Below are 16385 nucleotides of genomic sequence, written 5' to 3' on the forward strand. Positions count from 1 at the left end.
TGGGGCCTTCGAGTACATTCGGAAATTCTAGTTTCAAGCGGACAGAAAAACTCCAAATATCATGGTGACAATTATGTTAATTTAAAATATCATTAGATCAAATCATATTATTCAAAAACACACATTTTCTTGTTCTAAATCGATCATAGAAACATGCCACGGTTATAAAACGTCCGTTTTTTAATGTAACTTGAACGAAGCTATATTTTCATGCAGCACTTAAAGCAGCCTCAGTCTCCCCAGGCGACGATGTCTTTGTTGTATTTATTTATTTATTATTTTTCTTTTTTATTTAGTAATTTTATATTGTATTTATTTTCCTATTTATTATAACTGTCATTCCAAAAGCTTTTTAGGCTTTAAAACAGTCAACATGGACAGTGTTAAAACATTAAAGGAGACTATCCTAAAGGGCTAGAATGTAAATTAACATGAGAAACTTTTAATGATTTAAGCCGTTTTATCACATCACACCTTTTTAACATGTTAATACTTATATATATTTTTTTTTTATTTTGATAAGGACAAGCTCCATATTTTCCTATTTTAGGTTCTAATCACTACTTCCTTTCATCTCCACTTAAATAAACTTTAAATGACTCAGAAGGAAAAAATGCAAAGGGGAAAATACTACAACAAACCTTAAACTATAATAAATTTTTCTATTAAGAAAAAAAAATCAATTTTAGAGCACATTTATGTTTTTTTGAATGATAGCAGTTTTGCAGCTTGAAGTAAGCTATAAGTAAAATGTGTTGGGATAACCAGGTTTGTCCAGAAGAGGGCAGATGAAAACATAATTTCACTGTTCTGGTCTGTGAAATGGGGTTCTTTTTACATTAAAGAAAAACTTAAAGAAATAATTATTAATAATAATAATAATGAATTTTATTTATCATGCACTTTACATTTGATTTCAAATCTCAAAGTGCTACAAAACAAGTTTAAAAGACCATAACATTAAAAACAGAGTAAAAAGACAGTCATTTAAATCAATACATTAAAAGGCATACGTAGCCTATTAAAAAAAATCTAAAATCAACAATTGTAGGAATTTCTAAAAAGGAAAGTTTTTAGTCCTTTCTTAAAACAATCCACCGTCTGTGGGGCCCTAAGGTGGTCTGGGAGGGCATTCCACAGACGGGGAGCTGCGGCTTCGAAGGCCCTGTCGCCCATTGTTTTTAGCCGTGTCCTGGGTGGGGCCAGACGGTGCTGTTGGCCTGACCGGGTCCGGGAAGAGGTGTGTGGTGTGAGCAGTTCAGTGAGATACATGGGGGCCGCACCGTGCACACAGTGATGGGTGTGCAGAAGAATCTTGTACTCTATACGGGCGTGAATGGGCAGCCAGTGTAAAGTGTGAAGGATGGGAGTGATGTGCTGGTGTTTCCTCACCCTATTATCATCAGACTCAGACTGATTTCTGTAAAGAACATAAAGTTACCTAAGTTACCTCCAAAAAAGTATTAGACCCAGGATGTTCTGTCTGTCTGACATGAGCCAATTGACACATTTTGTGTGTTTGGGTAAAAAAAAAAAAAAAGAAAAGAAATATATATATACATATATATATAGTATTTAGTGGCTGGCTAATAGTTTTAGGATGAAAGAAGATTGTCTGATAATAAAAGTGTCTTAGAATGCGAGGACCATCTTTCTAAAGTCTGACAATGAGAGTTAAAAAAGGTAATTCAGTCATATATTTCCCTCATATTGAATCAATTGTAGTGAAGTAAAGATCTGATTTATTTTTTATGTGAAAATTGTGTTAAATTTTAATCAATTAAAAAGGTAGATTAATTAGACCCCCGATCACTGAGCGACCAACATGTGATCAACACTACAGTTAAGTGGGAGCAGAAGATGAATGGATGTATGGAGAAAAATAATAATTGTTCAAATCCCTTTATTAATGATTGACTGTGATGCTCAGTTTTAAATCCAAATGCACAATTATTATATTAAATGTGTTTTATATAATAACAAGCACTTTTATTACACCATTGATACCTTTGTGCAAAAATCTAATTCCTAGTTTTGTGACTAACGCTCTAAGAAGTAATTCTGTGGTTTCCAGAAATCTTCCACAGCTTTCCTACATCCATTGGCATAAAGCAACTCTCCTATCGTCTGTGTTTTATTTAAGTATCAGGGTGAATGGCCTCTTCATCTTGAGCAATGCTTTACAATCACAAACAGGCCTTGGAACTTAGATGACCAACACCTACGCAAAACAAACAGCACCAGTGTGAGATTGCCCTTTGTAACAAATGAAGTTCTATTCAAAATACAAGTTAAATGATTCTTCGGGAAAACAGGTTTAGTTATATCTCTCTTAGGAGTCTTTAGTCAGTGATTACATCATTTTTGAAGTCTGTACTTTGGCTAGGCCACACCAAAACCTTACAGTTTCTTGGATGTGCTGCAAAACTCAAGCAGTACTTGAACTAAAGATCATAAGCTAATGGCAGAATTTTCACCATAAAGAATCTGGCTTGATGTGTTTGTGTCGGTATACATTTGGACATTTACATGCATGTATGTAGATGAATGTGTATATATATATACATTTTTATATAGATAAAGGAAAATGTCGCCAAACAGAGGTAAATATTGTAAGTACAGTTTCGTATGATAAATATATAATAATATATATATTTATAATAATAAATTATAATAATAATTATAAATTTATATATTTATAATATATAGTATTATAATGTAAGTTCCACTTTCAGGTTACCTAAGTTTCCCTTGGTGAGGGGCGATGGAAGCTGGATAAGGCTAGACCTTTTTGAATATACAGCCAAACTCTTCCGTCTCCAAAGCATCTAGTCCAGGTAGGCTGGGTCCTTCACTTGGCGAAATTGAACACAACCATTGGCTTTGTCTGAACGTCTGCCCTAATCTCTAACCCAATGGTTCCCAACAACCCTGGTCCTCGGGGACCCCTCCCATGCATGTTTTAGATATGTCTCTGCTCCAGCACACCTGATTCAAATTATGGCTCTTCCTCTACAATCAAGTGCTGCAGAAGCCTGTTAATCATCCATTCATTTCTGTTATGATTAGTGTTGCGCCGATACCGATACCAGTATCGGGTAGGGCCCCAATACTGCAATGCAATGGTGGTATCAGTATCTTCGAGTACCAACAAATAGGGCCATTTTGAGAGCAAAAAGTTTATTCAACTATTGTCACCCATTCCAGGTGGTCAATAAAGAAGTTCTACTGGATTCACTTTGTATTAGTCTTTTTTCTGCTTCACAAAGGTAGGCAGCAGCTTGACAAAGCCATGATAGCAATTATTTTACATCCAAGTAACATGCAGGTCTTCATATATACACACACATCAATTTTAAACAGATGGTATCGGTATGGTATCGGCCGATACTGCACAGCCAGGTATCGGGTATTGGTATCGGGGCGCAACACAAGTTGTGATGTAACAAGAATCACCTGCAGGACAGGGGTCATTATAGTGGATATAATGGTGAACTCAGTTAAGTGACCGTAAGTCTGGCTCCCCACATGGTGCCTTCACCATCTTTGTTCTGTCTCGCCTGCAAAAAAATCCCACAATGCTTTGCGGGGAGAGCACTTGCAAAGCATTCTGGTATATCTGCTAGTCTGGTGAACATGTATACACAGTACTTTTTAAGGTGCATTGTGAAAAATTTTGAGTCCACTAATTTTTTCAATCAACTAGACATTCGGACACTCATATAAAATAGCGAATCGCCCTATATAGGGGCTAGGGCGAACGTTCAGACACAGCTGTGATGTTTTAAAAAGACTGAAATGAATCAGAGATGATGTTCTACTTTTTGAGATCTTTTAACCTTCTTTATGTTGTCTATAAGGTTTTATTTAATCAAATATTTGATTCTACAGCTCTAGTAATATCGGCTTGATTAAGAAATGGAATCAAATACATTAATTCAAGTAAATTCATGATTCAAATTATTTTTCTCTTAGGGCTTGGTTGATCTGGTTATTTTAATTGTTTAAGAAATGGAATCAGTCATCTGTTTGATGACTGGAAGTGTAGAGAAAACACCACAAAAAAAAAAAAAAAAAAAAAAACGGAGGTAAAAATAATGAAAGTTTAGGGCTTTAAGAAATCTGAATTTTTTTTTTTTCCATTTTGTTCTATAGGAATGGCTTCACTTAAGTTTCACCCGTTGAAAAGCTTTGAGAAACAGCAGTTGAAGTCAATAAGGAGGAGGGATCTATAGGGATGTCCAACACCATATTGGGAAAAAAAACTCTGGCATCTTTCCTGACAATTAAAGCAATTAGGTTTTAATACTTTAACCTCTAAAGAGTATAAAGTTTCAATGAGGTTATGACATATCCATCTTGGTAAGTCCCAGCTTTAACTGATAACTGATAAACTCGATTATCTAAGAAACAGGATCTAGAACAGCAAATGGCAGCAGAAGCTCATAAACCTCGACGATAATGTTCCCTATCACTGATCAAAGAGCCAACTCACTGCTTGCTCATTGCCGTAGAGGCTGTTCAGGTGTGCCCTCCACATTCTCTGATTACGTTAGCATTTTTTTTAGCTTGCTGCCATTTAAAAAACATGGATACCATGGTTATATGAGATGAGTCATGTTGAGATGCAAACGCTAAATACGATCTTGTGCACCGTGATCTATGTAGCCTACAAAAGATTGATCTATCTCTAGATGTAATGATTTGGTTATGAAACCTTTGGGGTCATTGACTTAATCGAATCATCTAATCTATCATCTGGTTCTGATACAAGTTCAAAAACCTACTTTATGCTTCCCTATAATAAGAAAAAATGTTTTTTCTAAACAGTTAAGCCCCATGGTAACTCTGGAGGGGCTGTAGAGCTCAACAGCTCAATTATCCGGTTAATACAAACCCTCCATAAATCAGTCATATTACATATACTTTCATCCATTATTTAGGGCACTTCTGATGGGTTACACTGGATTTTATTTAGTGGTATTAAAGCAAAGGAGGCTGAAAACATACCAATGTTTACTTAACTTTATTTATCTCAGCTATCTAAGTTCAGAGTGGATTTTCTTGCTTTGCTGTCTAGCTGTCCAGCCCTCGGAGCCTTACAACAAAACTGCTGCTCTGCTAGAGAGAATTTGTAATAAATATCTATATTAAAGAAGAAGGGGTCTCAGCAGATGGGATATTGCAAAATCTCACCATACAGTTAAAAAGATTTGCGTATAGCCGTTTTTAGTGCTTAGTGCTATGGGGGAAATAAGTGCAGGCAAACTGTAGCTTACAGCTGAGATAACCTCCCCTGCTGGTCTGAGAGCAGTGCTCCATCAAGGAGGCAGCTGGAACAATGAGTTGACCTTTAAACCCCAACTAGCACATGATGGAATGGTGGATTTTCTGATTAAACGTTTAGCAACTCCATGTGATTACCTTTCATCTGTTGATGGAAGTAGTTCACGATCATCAGGATAGACCTTAAATTTAAAGAAAAAAAGATCTAATCAGAGCAGTAGAAGAGGCAGCTGTTACACCCCCCCCCACCCAAAAAAGAAAACAGTCTTAAGCAATATGACAGCAATAATTTACACAGACACAGATCAGCATGGATGCTGATCCAATGCACAGCAATGCAAGAAGTCTCAAAGGTTACTGTTCCAGCCTGTTCTTCAAGACGTTCTTCAAGATCCTGCAAAAAGATTTGCTGAGATCCCAATTTACTTTTAGCCAATCAAGAATGGAGAATTCAAGATTCTGCAAAATGTTGCGAAATCCTTAAAAAAAATGACTTTATTGTTTTTGCTCTTTCAAGATGAAAAATTATTTAAGAAAGAGAATTAGATGAAGGAGGTACAGTAAATGTTACATGTCAGATAAAAAAAATACTGCTCATTTCTTATTTTCTATTAAAATAATTAAAAAAAATCTAACGGCAGTTTTTATTAACTACAAGGCAAATAAAGTCTTTAATGCAAATGTCTGCCCAAACCCCCGATGTAAAATACTTTCAGTTTCTCAGCTTCTCTTGCAAATCGGTTATAAACAAATCACATTTTATTTATTTATTTATTCGTTTATTTGATAGGGACAAGTATGTTCCATGCATCATGTCACACACTACAACATTTTAGCTAAGGCTAATTCTTAATGCCTGTCCCCATTTTATCAGGGATGGGGGTTTATTTGTTGGTCTGATAATCAAGTTGAGCTTTAACTGAATAAAATGTCTGCTCAATAATGCAATCAGGGGAAGAGAGAGAATAAGGAGATCAGACTATGTGCCTGGCAAAGCTAATGAGACTTTAAATTAGGTGTTAGCATTATATGCTAACAAATTAGCTGACTAGAAGAACAAAAAAAAATGTCTACTAATAAATTTGGGGAGAAAAAGGTTTGATCAGTGTGGATTATTGCCAGATTCACAAAAAAAATGTCACTTTTTTGTATTTATGGAATTTTATTACATTGCAAAAACCCATTTAATTTAATTTCATTTTCAAGCTAAATTAATCACATCAATAAATCCATTAAATAAACATTATATGGTGCATACTAATAATTAAACTTGAATAACGTATTTATTTTAAATACATAACAATCGGATTTGTGTTTTGATAATTATTACCAATGAGTGTATTTATTTTAAATATGTGAAGTTTATTTGTTTGAATTACATAATAATCAGGTTACCTTTATGAAATTCAGACAATAAAACTTTATGTATTTGAAATAAATGCTCTAATTAGTATTAATTCTGATTAAGTATACCTATTTTTTACTGAATAGATAAACCAGATAATTTTGTATTTTGAACAAATAAGCTTTATTACAAAAATGAACATGGATCATGTAAGATTTATTGATATGTTAATATTATGCTAAAAAAAGTAAATGGGAATTTGTTGTTTAATACATTTACATAAATCTTAGAATTTGGGTGAAATATTTCTGTTAGTGCACATCAGAAAAAAAAAATAGTTGAGCCACCAAAAAACTTCCACAGTACAGCTATGAAAGCTTCTCCTTCTCACAATTAAACACAGTTTAATTAAACACTCAGGTTCCCCAAAAATAAGCCATCAACATTTTTAAATCAAAATATTGAAAGTCTTATTCCAACCAGCATTGTTCAGCTTTTGTTGAGTTTTTGTCATTTTTGCACAAAATAGTGGTTTAGATATATTATAAATGTAAAGTAGTTTTGTTAGCCTCGTTGGCCTCCTGCAAAACAACCATGTTTGGAGCTGTTAGAGGCCTAATTTCAACACATTTGCTGTTTTTAACAGGGATTATTTGTTTGACTTTGCCTTATTCCATCATCAGCATTGCATAAGACATGCTGAGGTGATGTTGCAACAGAACAGAGGGAGAAACTATAAGGTAAAATTATTTAAAAGTAACATTAACAGACATGCATCGCCCATTCAGTGCTGATATTATGCAAGAAAAGTGGTTCCAGTACTTCCAATGATTATTCCTGCACCTGGTGACCCTGCTGACACCATAGCTTCCACAATAGTCCTATGTTTGAAGCATTCTTGCAGACGTTTTAACCAACTCTTCATTGATTATTTGTTTTAATTGACATATTTTGAAGCCTCAGAAGGATAGGTTCATTAGAATGCGTTGCACACATATACAGTATATGAGGAATTATATAAGCAATTGCTCCAAATCCTGAAATCACATGAAGCCATGGTGACAAAGTCCATTGGTGATAGGACAACAAACAACAGGCCAGAGCACATAACTCTTTGACCTATCAATCATCGCGCACACGCACGCACACACCCAAATACCGACACACACACAAACAAACCAATGGCAAATTCTTAAATCTGAAAACTTTTATAATTGTATTACGATGCTTTCTGCAGCTCTGGATTAAACTGCCTGTTTTTTAAAGTGGGATGATATGTGTTTGTTTGGCTTCTCCATTCAGGAGCTTTTGATTTAAAGCCTTTGCACTCCAGAGAGCTGTTTGCATCAAGTCCATTAGTTCTGTGTGCTCACTGTTGTTTTTCTTGGCAGCAGTTTTGAAAGAAAAATGAGTTAAAATAATACGCAGTTGCAAATACCTTCAGTCAGCTTTTCTGCTTGCATTGATTTAGTGAAAAAATATATAGAGATATGATTAAAGTGGATAAAAGTCACATTTCCTCCTTGATTCCTGGAGCTTCTTGGCTTTGTCTGTTGCTTTCATGGAATGCCTTGAAGAAAAGAGAAATCAAGAGAAAAAGGAAAGGAAAACATTCTTGGAAGGATCTGACTGCAGGAACAAACACTGTAATCGTGATACCAGGCCGTTTACAGGGCTTTTTTTTTCTTGCCAGATCTGTTGACGTGTGTTCCAGCGTGTGATGCCTGATCTCCTCGCAGCAGGTGACCGTTGAACTCTCAACCCGATCCCCCTGCTGAGGAAGACGGCTTGGGGGTGAGGTCCACCTCCACGGAGACACGCAGCCAACACTACTCCACTCCTCCTTCTCCTCCCCCCCCTCCTTCACACAGGACTCACCCCTGATCCGGGCTCTATAAAAAGTCTGCTCCGGCTGGACTCGCTCAGTCTCGTCACCAACTCCATCAGGTAAGGCAAGCAGCAGCTGGGACAGGAACTGGAATTTGCTGGAGTTTTCTGGGGGAAAAAAAGACCTTTCAGAAAGTTTTAAAACTTTCTTAGAGTTTCTATTCTCAACTTTTGAATGAGTGGCTTAGGTATACAGTTCTGGAAAAAGTTTAAGTCTTTTTTTTTTAATGGTAGATTTGGGATATTTCCTTCTTTTTGATTGTAGCATCAGGTTAGAAACTGCATGGCTTGAGCTGGTATCTACATTTAAAGATGTCTTTAAACCTATTTGCTTCAGGATTGAGAACGTCTTCCAACCCGGACAGCTGACTTGCTAAACCCTAAAACAAGATTATGAAACTGTTCGGATTTTATCGTCTTAAACTGCTTTGCTAATCTGCTCAGATTATACCTTCTCCCAACAGGCAACCATAATGTTCGCTGCCAGCTAATTTAGGCCAGTTTGGAGTGTTTTGTAATGGATTCCTAATTTTGAGACGATAACTCTGCAAAAGATTTATCAGCGATTTCATGGAAGCGTTACAACTTTTCTTTGTGTGTTTTCTCCCTTCGTCTTTACGATCCTGTTTGTTTTTTGACCGCAGACCACCACCATGAAATTCGTGGCTCTTGCTCTTGCTGTTCTCCTGGCAGTCGGTGAGTTCAAGAAACAATCTTTTCAGAATCCAGGAATCCGTTGTACATGTTTGACATTTTTCTTCTCAACCGTCACATTAGGCTCCCAGGCCGCTTCCCTGCAGGCTGATGCCCCCTCCCAGCTGGCCCAGATCCGGTCTGCTATTGATGTCTACATGACACAGGCAAAGGATGGTGCCATCAAAGCTCTGGACCAGCTCGATGGTACTCAGTATGAGGAAATGAAGTAAGAAATCGCTTTCGACGCGCATTCTTATTGTTTAAACTGAGCCGTTATTGGTTGATGCCTCGTTCATGATTAATTTACTGCTACAGTAATATAGTCATGTGCCCCTCAACCTCTGTTTTCTCCCAGGGCTCGCATCAGTCAGCGCCTGGAAGAGATGTACAACAACGTCAAGCAGATGCAGGCCCAGGTTTCCCCTTACACCGACAATGTGGTCACCACCATCGCTGAGTCCACTGCCGACCTCCGTACTTCTATCCATAATGACATCGAAGCTCTGAAAACTGAGATCGAGCCCATGCGCGCCAAGCTGAGGGAGGTCCTCGACAAGCACATGGAGGAGTACCGCGTCCAGTTGGAGCCCATCATCAAAGAATACAATGCCAGGCACACCGCCGAGATGGAGGCTCTCAAGACCAAGATGGAGCCCGTTATGGAAGAGCTGCGTCAGAAGGTGGCCACCAACGTGGAAGAGACCAAACAGGCCTTGATTCCCATTATTGAGGCTGTGCGTGCAAGGCTTACCGAGCGCGTGGAGGCCCTGAAGGCATTGGCTGCCCCATACGTGGAGGAATACAAAGAGCAGCTGAAGCAGGCCTTTGGCCACGCACAGAACGTCAACACCGACGAGATCCACAACCTGAGGGCGAAGCTGCAGCCTCTTGCAGATGAAATCAAGGAGAAGTTCCAAGCCATGGGTGTAATCATCGCTGAAACCTTCAACAAAAACTAAATCCTCTTCGTCTTCCTTTAAACTAACCTCGCCTCCCTGTCTGTTCTAGTTCCATGAAAGCTGTCTCTAAGCCCCCTCCCGCCCACGCGCACACAGACCACCTCAGAAGTGAATGTAGTATCTAAGTTATGAACAAAAATGGCGGACCTTCCTCCCCTCCAAGCACGCAACTTCATGCACACATGCAAGCACGCACACAGAGACTCCTACGCACCTATCGCGCTCATGTCTCCGTCCTCACATGTCACCTGCTAACATATCGTGAATGAATTGTGTGTGAATTACTACACAGGTTTAAATCGCTGTAACTGTGCTCTGAAGAAAAAAATACAGCTTAAATAAACATCTGACTGTTTATATGATTGTGTTTTCTGGAGTCAAATTTTTTTCAACCCTTTAAATCCTGAACCATGAAATAATTGACAGAAAATTCTATTTTTTTTTTATTAAGAGTTGTCATTGAACTCTCTGAAAAATGAAAGAAAAGTTCAATTAGATCACTTATTTGCATCCATTTTGATTCATTAGGCATTTCTGTAGAATATTATATACATTTTCTGTTCACGACATGTTTCTGATTGTGTAAGTCAGGGTTTTTAAGATCAGCAAGATCACACTGATGATGCAGAGGTCTCAAAAGAATGTATCAAATATGGAACAATTGGTTTTAAAGGGTTAAGTATTTGAGACACTGCGTTAAAAAATAGACGCTGACCTCTATGGTCTCTTAAAGTAAAAAAAAAAACATCAGGATTTCAAGAGGTCAGCAGTGATAACAGAGACCCCTTGAAAAGGGAAATATTAAAACCATCAGTTGTACTTAAAACTGTCATTCAGCTTATGAGATATTTATCCCTGTAGTACTGAAGGCAGTGATTAATGAGTTGATCAGAGAGGGAACCTGCCTATTGACAAACCGGAACCATGCTGGGATTTATTAGGCAGAGGTCTTTACTGCTTTAGGTCCCTCAGGCTCCAACAATCAACAACGTCCCATCACGGGGCCCCAATGAGGCTGAGCACCGGTTCACAACCAGGAGGCTCCTAAAAACTGCAAGCAGAATAATGTCATTCCGGTCATACAAGTATTACCTATTGGTTTCTATTAATGGTTATTTAGAAGTATTTTCGAGTTGAACCTTTTAGCAGAACTTTAAAGCAGGCATCAACAAAGTTGGTCCTCGAGGGCCGCTGTCCTGCTGGTTTGAGAGGTTTCCCTGCTTTAGCACAGCTGATTATGACGATTGCTGTTGAACAAAAGCCTGTTAATCAGCTTTCAATTAAAATCAGCAGGAGCAGGGAAATCTCTAAAACCTGCAGGACAGCGGGCCTCGAGGACCGACTTTGGGGATGCCTGCTTTAAAGCCTACATATGGGAGGCAGTGAGTGTCTAATTAGCAGGGGTGGAAAGTAACGAATTACATTTACTCACGTTACTGTAATTGAGTACTTTGTATGAGTAATTTGTAATTTTTCTGAGTAGTTTTTCAAATATGTAATTTTTACTTTTACTCGAGTAAATTTTAACCTAAGTGGTTTTACTTCGCTACATTTAAAACCCCCTCACGTTACTGAGTAAAAAAAAAAAAATAATAATAATACTGATGGTGAAAAAATTTAATGCAGCTGAAAATTTAAACTCCTGTGTTACGGAACCGACACTTAAAAAATAGAAGAAGACTTTTGACTTTTAACAGCACTTTATTTACACAATTCAAACATATAAACATTTGATGTAAAAACAAGTGTCAGTTAAAAATCACTATTAAAGTAAAACAGGTGTCAGTTAAAATCATTAAATGAGGAGCTTGTTAATAACAGTGGCATCTTGTTGCGTTTTAGTTTGATTTCTGGTATCTTTTGAGCATTTATTTTTGTGTGCATTTTGAAAACTTTAAAATGTAGTTTAAATTTCTTTATTCCTATCATGGTGTTGTCTGTTGGACAATAGGATTGAAAATTGTTTGCACTTTATGGTACAGGTTGTGACTGTCCTTGTGCTGTGAGGAAGTATGTTCCTTAGCCCAGCTGATCTTTTGCAAGTGTGGATGTCCACTGAAATACGCCTTGAAATCGATTAAAACACCTTGTGGTCAATTCTTTTTTGCATTAAATAACTCAAAGTAACTAAGTAACTTTTACTCACATTACATTTTAAATTAAGTAATTTTGTAGTTTTACTTGAGTAAATTTTGAGATGGGTAATTTTTTTTTACTCTGAGTAGAATTTAGGCAAAGTAAAGATACTGTTACTCAATTACAATTTTTTTGGACTCTTTCCACCTCTGCTAATTAGTATGTTGTTGAAAATCTGACCCTATGAATAATAAAGAGAGTGAGTTTCTGTCCTGATCTGTCCACACTCTCTAACAGCAAACGGTTCAGGGGGTTATCAATGTGCGTAACGTTAATTCAAGCAAAGCTTCAGGCTACACTGAGATCTGTGCTTCCTTTGAAAGAAATGCGCTTGTGTCTTTGCCGTTCTCGCAGCCCGATGCAAGCAGGTGTGTCCAGCTTTGATTATTTGGTGTCAGTGTTGCTATGAGTTTTGTAATGGATGGGGGCAGCTTGGAGGTCCCCAGTGAGGGTTCTGTGGTATTTAAAACCAGCCGCTCAGAGGACCTGGATCTACACATCCTCTGAAACGTACAGGGGTAAGAACTACTGCGTTGCCTTCATGCTGCAGACCAAAACGGTGGGGTTTAAAGACACTGCAGTGTTTTGGAGTCAGATTTAGAGAAACTTAAAGGACCGAATAAAGACAAAAGAATTAAGGCATCATTTTCCTTAAATTCGTCGGTTCATGCTTGGAAATATGAATGGTGAGTTTTTTCTCAAACTAGTATTGATATTATATGTGCTGGTCATTTTATCTCCCCTTTGCTACCTGATGCTTTTGCAGCTTTGGTGAAACTCAAGTTATGATTAAATATTTGTTAGTAACCATGGCATAAATACAAATACAAAAATATTCAGCCAATAAAGGAAATTTGTATTTTCAAACTTGACATTTTATGATACTGAATTGTTGAGAGGATAAAATGATAATTTAGTGCATAAATGAGAAAGGGGAAACAGGAGTTTAGAGAAAAAATATTATGTATGTTGAATTTTATTGTCTTCTCTCTTTAGGTCTTCTGCTCTCTCAGAATTGTGAGTTTTCTCTGCCTGGCTGCACAGACGGAGGGCCGCTATTCAGCTCCAAAGCCCCCCAAGTTTGTGGGGTCAGAGTTCAGCTTGAGATGCAGGCACTTTGGAGGCAGTTTGACCAGCTGGGCACAGAAATGATAGTTACAAAATCTGGGAGGTGAAAAAAAGACACATTTTTTATTTGCTTGCTCAAAGCATAGTGTCGTTTTTTTTTCTTCTTTCTTACTTTATGTTGTTTTTCATGTTTAAAAAAAATGTAGGAGGATGTTTCCAACATTTCAGGTGAAAATCTCTGGGATGGACCCTTCAGCCGAGTATGTTCTGCTCATGGACTTCATCCCCGTGGATGACAAGAGATACAGGTTAGGTTTAATATATTGATTTAATACACAGACCGCTGCTCCTCTAGCCTGGGACAAACCTTCTATGTGTTGCTGCTTCCTTAAGAGTCTTAACTCATTTTAAAAAAGTAGCTGAAGACATTTTTATTCCAATATGCTCTCTGTGTTTTTAATAATGCTTTTATTTGATTGCATAATAATGTTCCCCCTCTCTACTGAAAATTATCTGACTGAAGAACTGAACTGAGCTTCATGATCTACTGGTTTTTACTTGTCAATATTCAGAATAACAGTTATGTTTTTTTCAGATATGCATTCCACAGCTCCTCATGGTTGGTAGCAGGGAGAGCAGATGTTGCAGCCCCGAGCAGGATGCATTTCCACCCGGATTCACCGGCCCCTGGATCTCAGTGGATGAAGCAGACAGTGTCATTTGACTCTCTCAAGCTCACCAACAACTTGCTAGATGACAATGGACATGTCAGTAGATTTTTTATTTATTTATTATTACTGCTTATTAACACTTAGGAGTATAAAAAGAAAACTACATTATTTTACTGAATATTTTTGGTGAATTATCACCAAAAATGTTAATTTAAATGTTCTCTTTCTGTTTTCTTTATCTTTCTTTTTGCAAGATGATTCTGAACTCCATGCATCGCTACCAGCCCCGCTTTCATGTTGTGTATGTGGACCCAACACCAAACAGTCATTTAAACGCATACAGGAACTTTTGTTCTTTCTCCTTCCCTGAGACACGTTTCATGGCCGTCACCGCCTATCAGAACCACAGGGTAAGTTCATTAGTATACAGACAGATGTTTAGATTCTGCCATTCGCTGTGTATGAAGTAAATTTGACATATTTGGATTTAGAGTTTCATCTTCTTCATGCTTTTAGATTACTCAGTTGAAAATTGCAAGCAATCCATTTGCCAAAGGCTTCAGGACCTCAGACCCACAGGCATGGTGAGTGTCAGTGTCCCCAATCCAACTTCTGTCCTTGATCAGCAGCAGAATCCTGACATGTTCTTCTTTTTTCCATCGTTATCAGCTGCTAAATGATAAGGCTGCAGGTTTTAATCACAGCTAATCTTTAACCTTTGCACAGTTTTTCACTCATACAGTCTCGTCTCCCATGTCAGGGAGGGGATTGATAAAGGTACAGTACATTCAAAGATTACATACATCCATATTCACAAATGAGTGCAAAGGCATGTATTCCTCACGCTAAAATTATACTATGTTACTGCATGCAACAGGTGTGTACTTACATTTGTGTGCAGGGAGGGTACTGCAAGTTACCCTGTAGTATCCTGTCCACCAGATGGCAGTAGAGAGCCCCTTTCCACCAAACCTAAAGAGCAGGGAACTTGTTCAAACTCTTCAACCAGTGAGCGTTTTGCATCATATAACATTTCAACTCAATGTAGAATTGAACTTACTTAAAGTCGCATGATTCATCCAGCAGTATACTTATATTAGTTATAATTTAAAAGGGTTAGGGTTATAAGCAATGTTAAGAGGCAATATCAAATCTGTGCAGATTTGGATTAAACATACAAAATACAGAAAAAACTAAACAGTTTGAGCAATTTCCTCTTGATTTACAGGACAGAAAACGTTCTGTTGTGTGACGCTGCAGGAGTGTGAGCTGCCTCACCATAAGGAGGACACAGTGGAGCTCAACATGGAGAGCAAGGATGGGAACGGCTCAATGACTCCTGCAAATTTCCTTAGCATCCCTGTGTACTGGGACTATGCTGGACCACCTCATCAGAATATCAATAAGTAATATAAAATAAATAAAAAGGTTAAGTGTCTTAATTAGGTCCCAGGTGTCCTGCTTCTTTTCTTGTCACATTATTGTGTAGGCCTATGGTAGTTATAGATAAAAGATCCTTTAAACTATTTATTTGTCCTTTCAAAAAGTGGAGAAATAATACTTTACAGCTTTTATTATAACTTAAACAGTTATTTAAACCACTTAGACACATAAGTGAGTTTTATTTCATCACAACAAATAAAAAATACATTGGTGTTGTATTGTTTTAGCATTTTAGAACCAATTAAAACAATTAAATGAAGTCAATGTTGTTGCTTTTGGGATTTTTGTAATGAAATATTAAGAGTGAAGAGGAAACAAATGCGTCCCTCTAACTGTCTATCAAAGAGAGAGTGGGGGAATGAGTACAAGTTACCTTAAAGACTTCATTACCCATGATAATTTGCTTTCTTGACGTTTCATTCAAATGAGGGGAGAGCCGGAGCATCATTTTGCTTTCAAAATAAAAGGCGAGAAAAAAACTGTTGCACGATTTTCAATTCACCAAAAGCTAATAGCATAATAGTTTGAATGTTTTTATCTTTTTAATGTAAAAATTATGACATCATCATCACTATGTTCTGTCTAACTTAATTAGCTGTTAAGTCAATGCCTTTGATTCTCAGTCATCCAGGTCATGGTCATTCCTAAAAAAGCAGGTGACTCCAATCTTCACTGTGAATCAACCTGTGCAGATTAGACTCACCTTGTTAATTGGCTGGGTAGATTAAATACATGACATGGAGATGACTTGTTGACTCCACATTTCCCATCTCTGATGAATTATAGTAAAGCTATTTATATGTAGCCCAGTAAACTAGCCCCACCCACCAGCGGCCAAAATCGTTTTTGCCTGCGGTTGGTCCAGCCTCGATCAATGCCCCAGGCCCTAGAACT

At 37.5% G+C, this 16385-nt stretch overlaps 2 protein-coding genes and 1 long non-coding RNA gene across 5 annotated transcripts; 2 read left to right on the plus strand and 1 right to left on the minus strand.

The window, feature by feature from the left end:
* The first annotated feature begins 8492 nt into the window (after positions 1 to 8492).
* LOC119775425 (apolipoprotein A-I-like) lies at positions 8493 to 10535 on the plus strand. Its single transcript, XM_038273404.1, has 4 exons — positions 8493 to 8578; positions 9163 to 9214; positions 9296 to 9440; positions 9570 to 10535. Exons 2-4 carry the CDS (start codon positions 9172 to 9174, stop codon positions 10171 to 10173), a joined length of 792 nt encoding a protein of 263 aa, XP_038129332.1. The 5' UTR covers positions 8493 to 8578; positions 9163 to 9171; the 3' UTR covers positions 10174 to 10535.
* Positions 10536 to 11057: 522 nt separating this feature from the next.
* Positions 11058 to 16385, minus strand: LOC119775426. The gene is made up of 4 exons (XR_005279651.1): positions 16195 to 16385; positions 15865 to 15943; positions 14938 to 15020; positions 11058 to 11224 (listed from the first exon to the last, which is right to left on the minus strand). It is a non-coding gene; the product is annotated as an uncharacterized LOC119775426 (long non-coding RNA).
* Positions 12560 to 15640, plus strand: LOC119775424 (T-box transcription factor TBX1-like). 3 transcript variants are annotated; one of them, XM_038273401.1, is made up of 8 exons: positions 12560 to 12827; positions 13306 to 13480; positions 13584 to 13685; positions 13973 to 14144; positions 14303 to 14458; positions 14565 to 14632; positions 14950 to 15056; positions 15277 to 15640. In XM_038273401.1, exons 1-8 carry the CDS (start codon positions 12731 to 12733, stop codon positions 15456 to 15458), a joined length of 1059 nt encoding a protein of 352 aa, XP_038129329.1. In that variant the 5' UTR covers positions 12560 to 12730; the 3' UTR covers positions 15459 to 15640. The 3 variants fall into 3 exon arrangements, with proteins under 3 accessions (XP_038129329.1, XP_038129331.1, XP_038129330.1); XM_038273402.1 differs by lacking the exon at positions 12560 to 12827 and adding an exon at positions 12890 to 12995 and having other exon boundaries at positions 15277 to 15634; XM_038273403.1 differs by lacking the exon at positions 14950 to 15056 and having other exon boundaries at positions 12575 to 12827; positions 15277 to 15450.

This window comes from Cyprinodon tularosa, unplaced genomic scaffold, assembly GCF_016077235.1.
Source record: "Cyprinodon tularosa strain WSP-4 unplaced genomic scaffold, ASM1607723v1 ctg87, whole genome shotgun sequence".
NCBI classification, from domain to species: Eukaryota; Metazoa; Chordata; class Actinopteri; order Cyprinodontiformes; family Cyprinodontidae; genus Cyprinodon; species Cyprinodon tularosa.

What these genes read in the sequence shown, in the direction of transcription:
- LOC119775425 (XM_038273404.1), top strand. Translation starts at nt 9,172, where the DNA reads ATGAAATTCGTGGCTCTTGCTCTTGCTGTTCTCCTGGCAGTCG. An exon ending in TGCTGTTCTCCTGGCAGTCG is followed by an intron (nt 9,215 to 9,295) that starts GTGAGTTCAAGA and finishes CCGTCACATTAG; the next exon opens with GCTCCCAGGCCGCTTCCCTG. An exon ending in ACTCAGTATGAGGAAATGAA is followed by an intron (nt 9,441 to 9,569) that starts GTAAGAAATCGC and finishes GTTTTCTCCCAG; the next exon opens with GGCTCGCATCAGTCAGCGCC.
- LOC119775424 (XM_038273401.1), top strand. Translation starts at nt 12,731, where the DNA reads ATGGGGGCAGCTTGGAGGTCCCCAGTGAGGGTTCTGTGGTATTTAAAA. An exon ending in GTGGATGACAAGAGATACAG is followed by an intron (nt 13,686 to 13,972) that starts GTTAGGTTTAAT and finishes TGTTTTTTTCAG; the next exon opens with ATATGCATTCCACAGCTCCT. An exon ending in TTGTTCAAACTCTTCAACCA is followed by an intron (nt 15,057 to 15,276) that starts GTGAGCGTTTTG and finishes CTTGATTTACAG; the next exon opens with GACAGAAAACGTTCTGTTGT.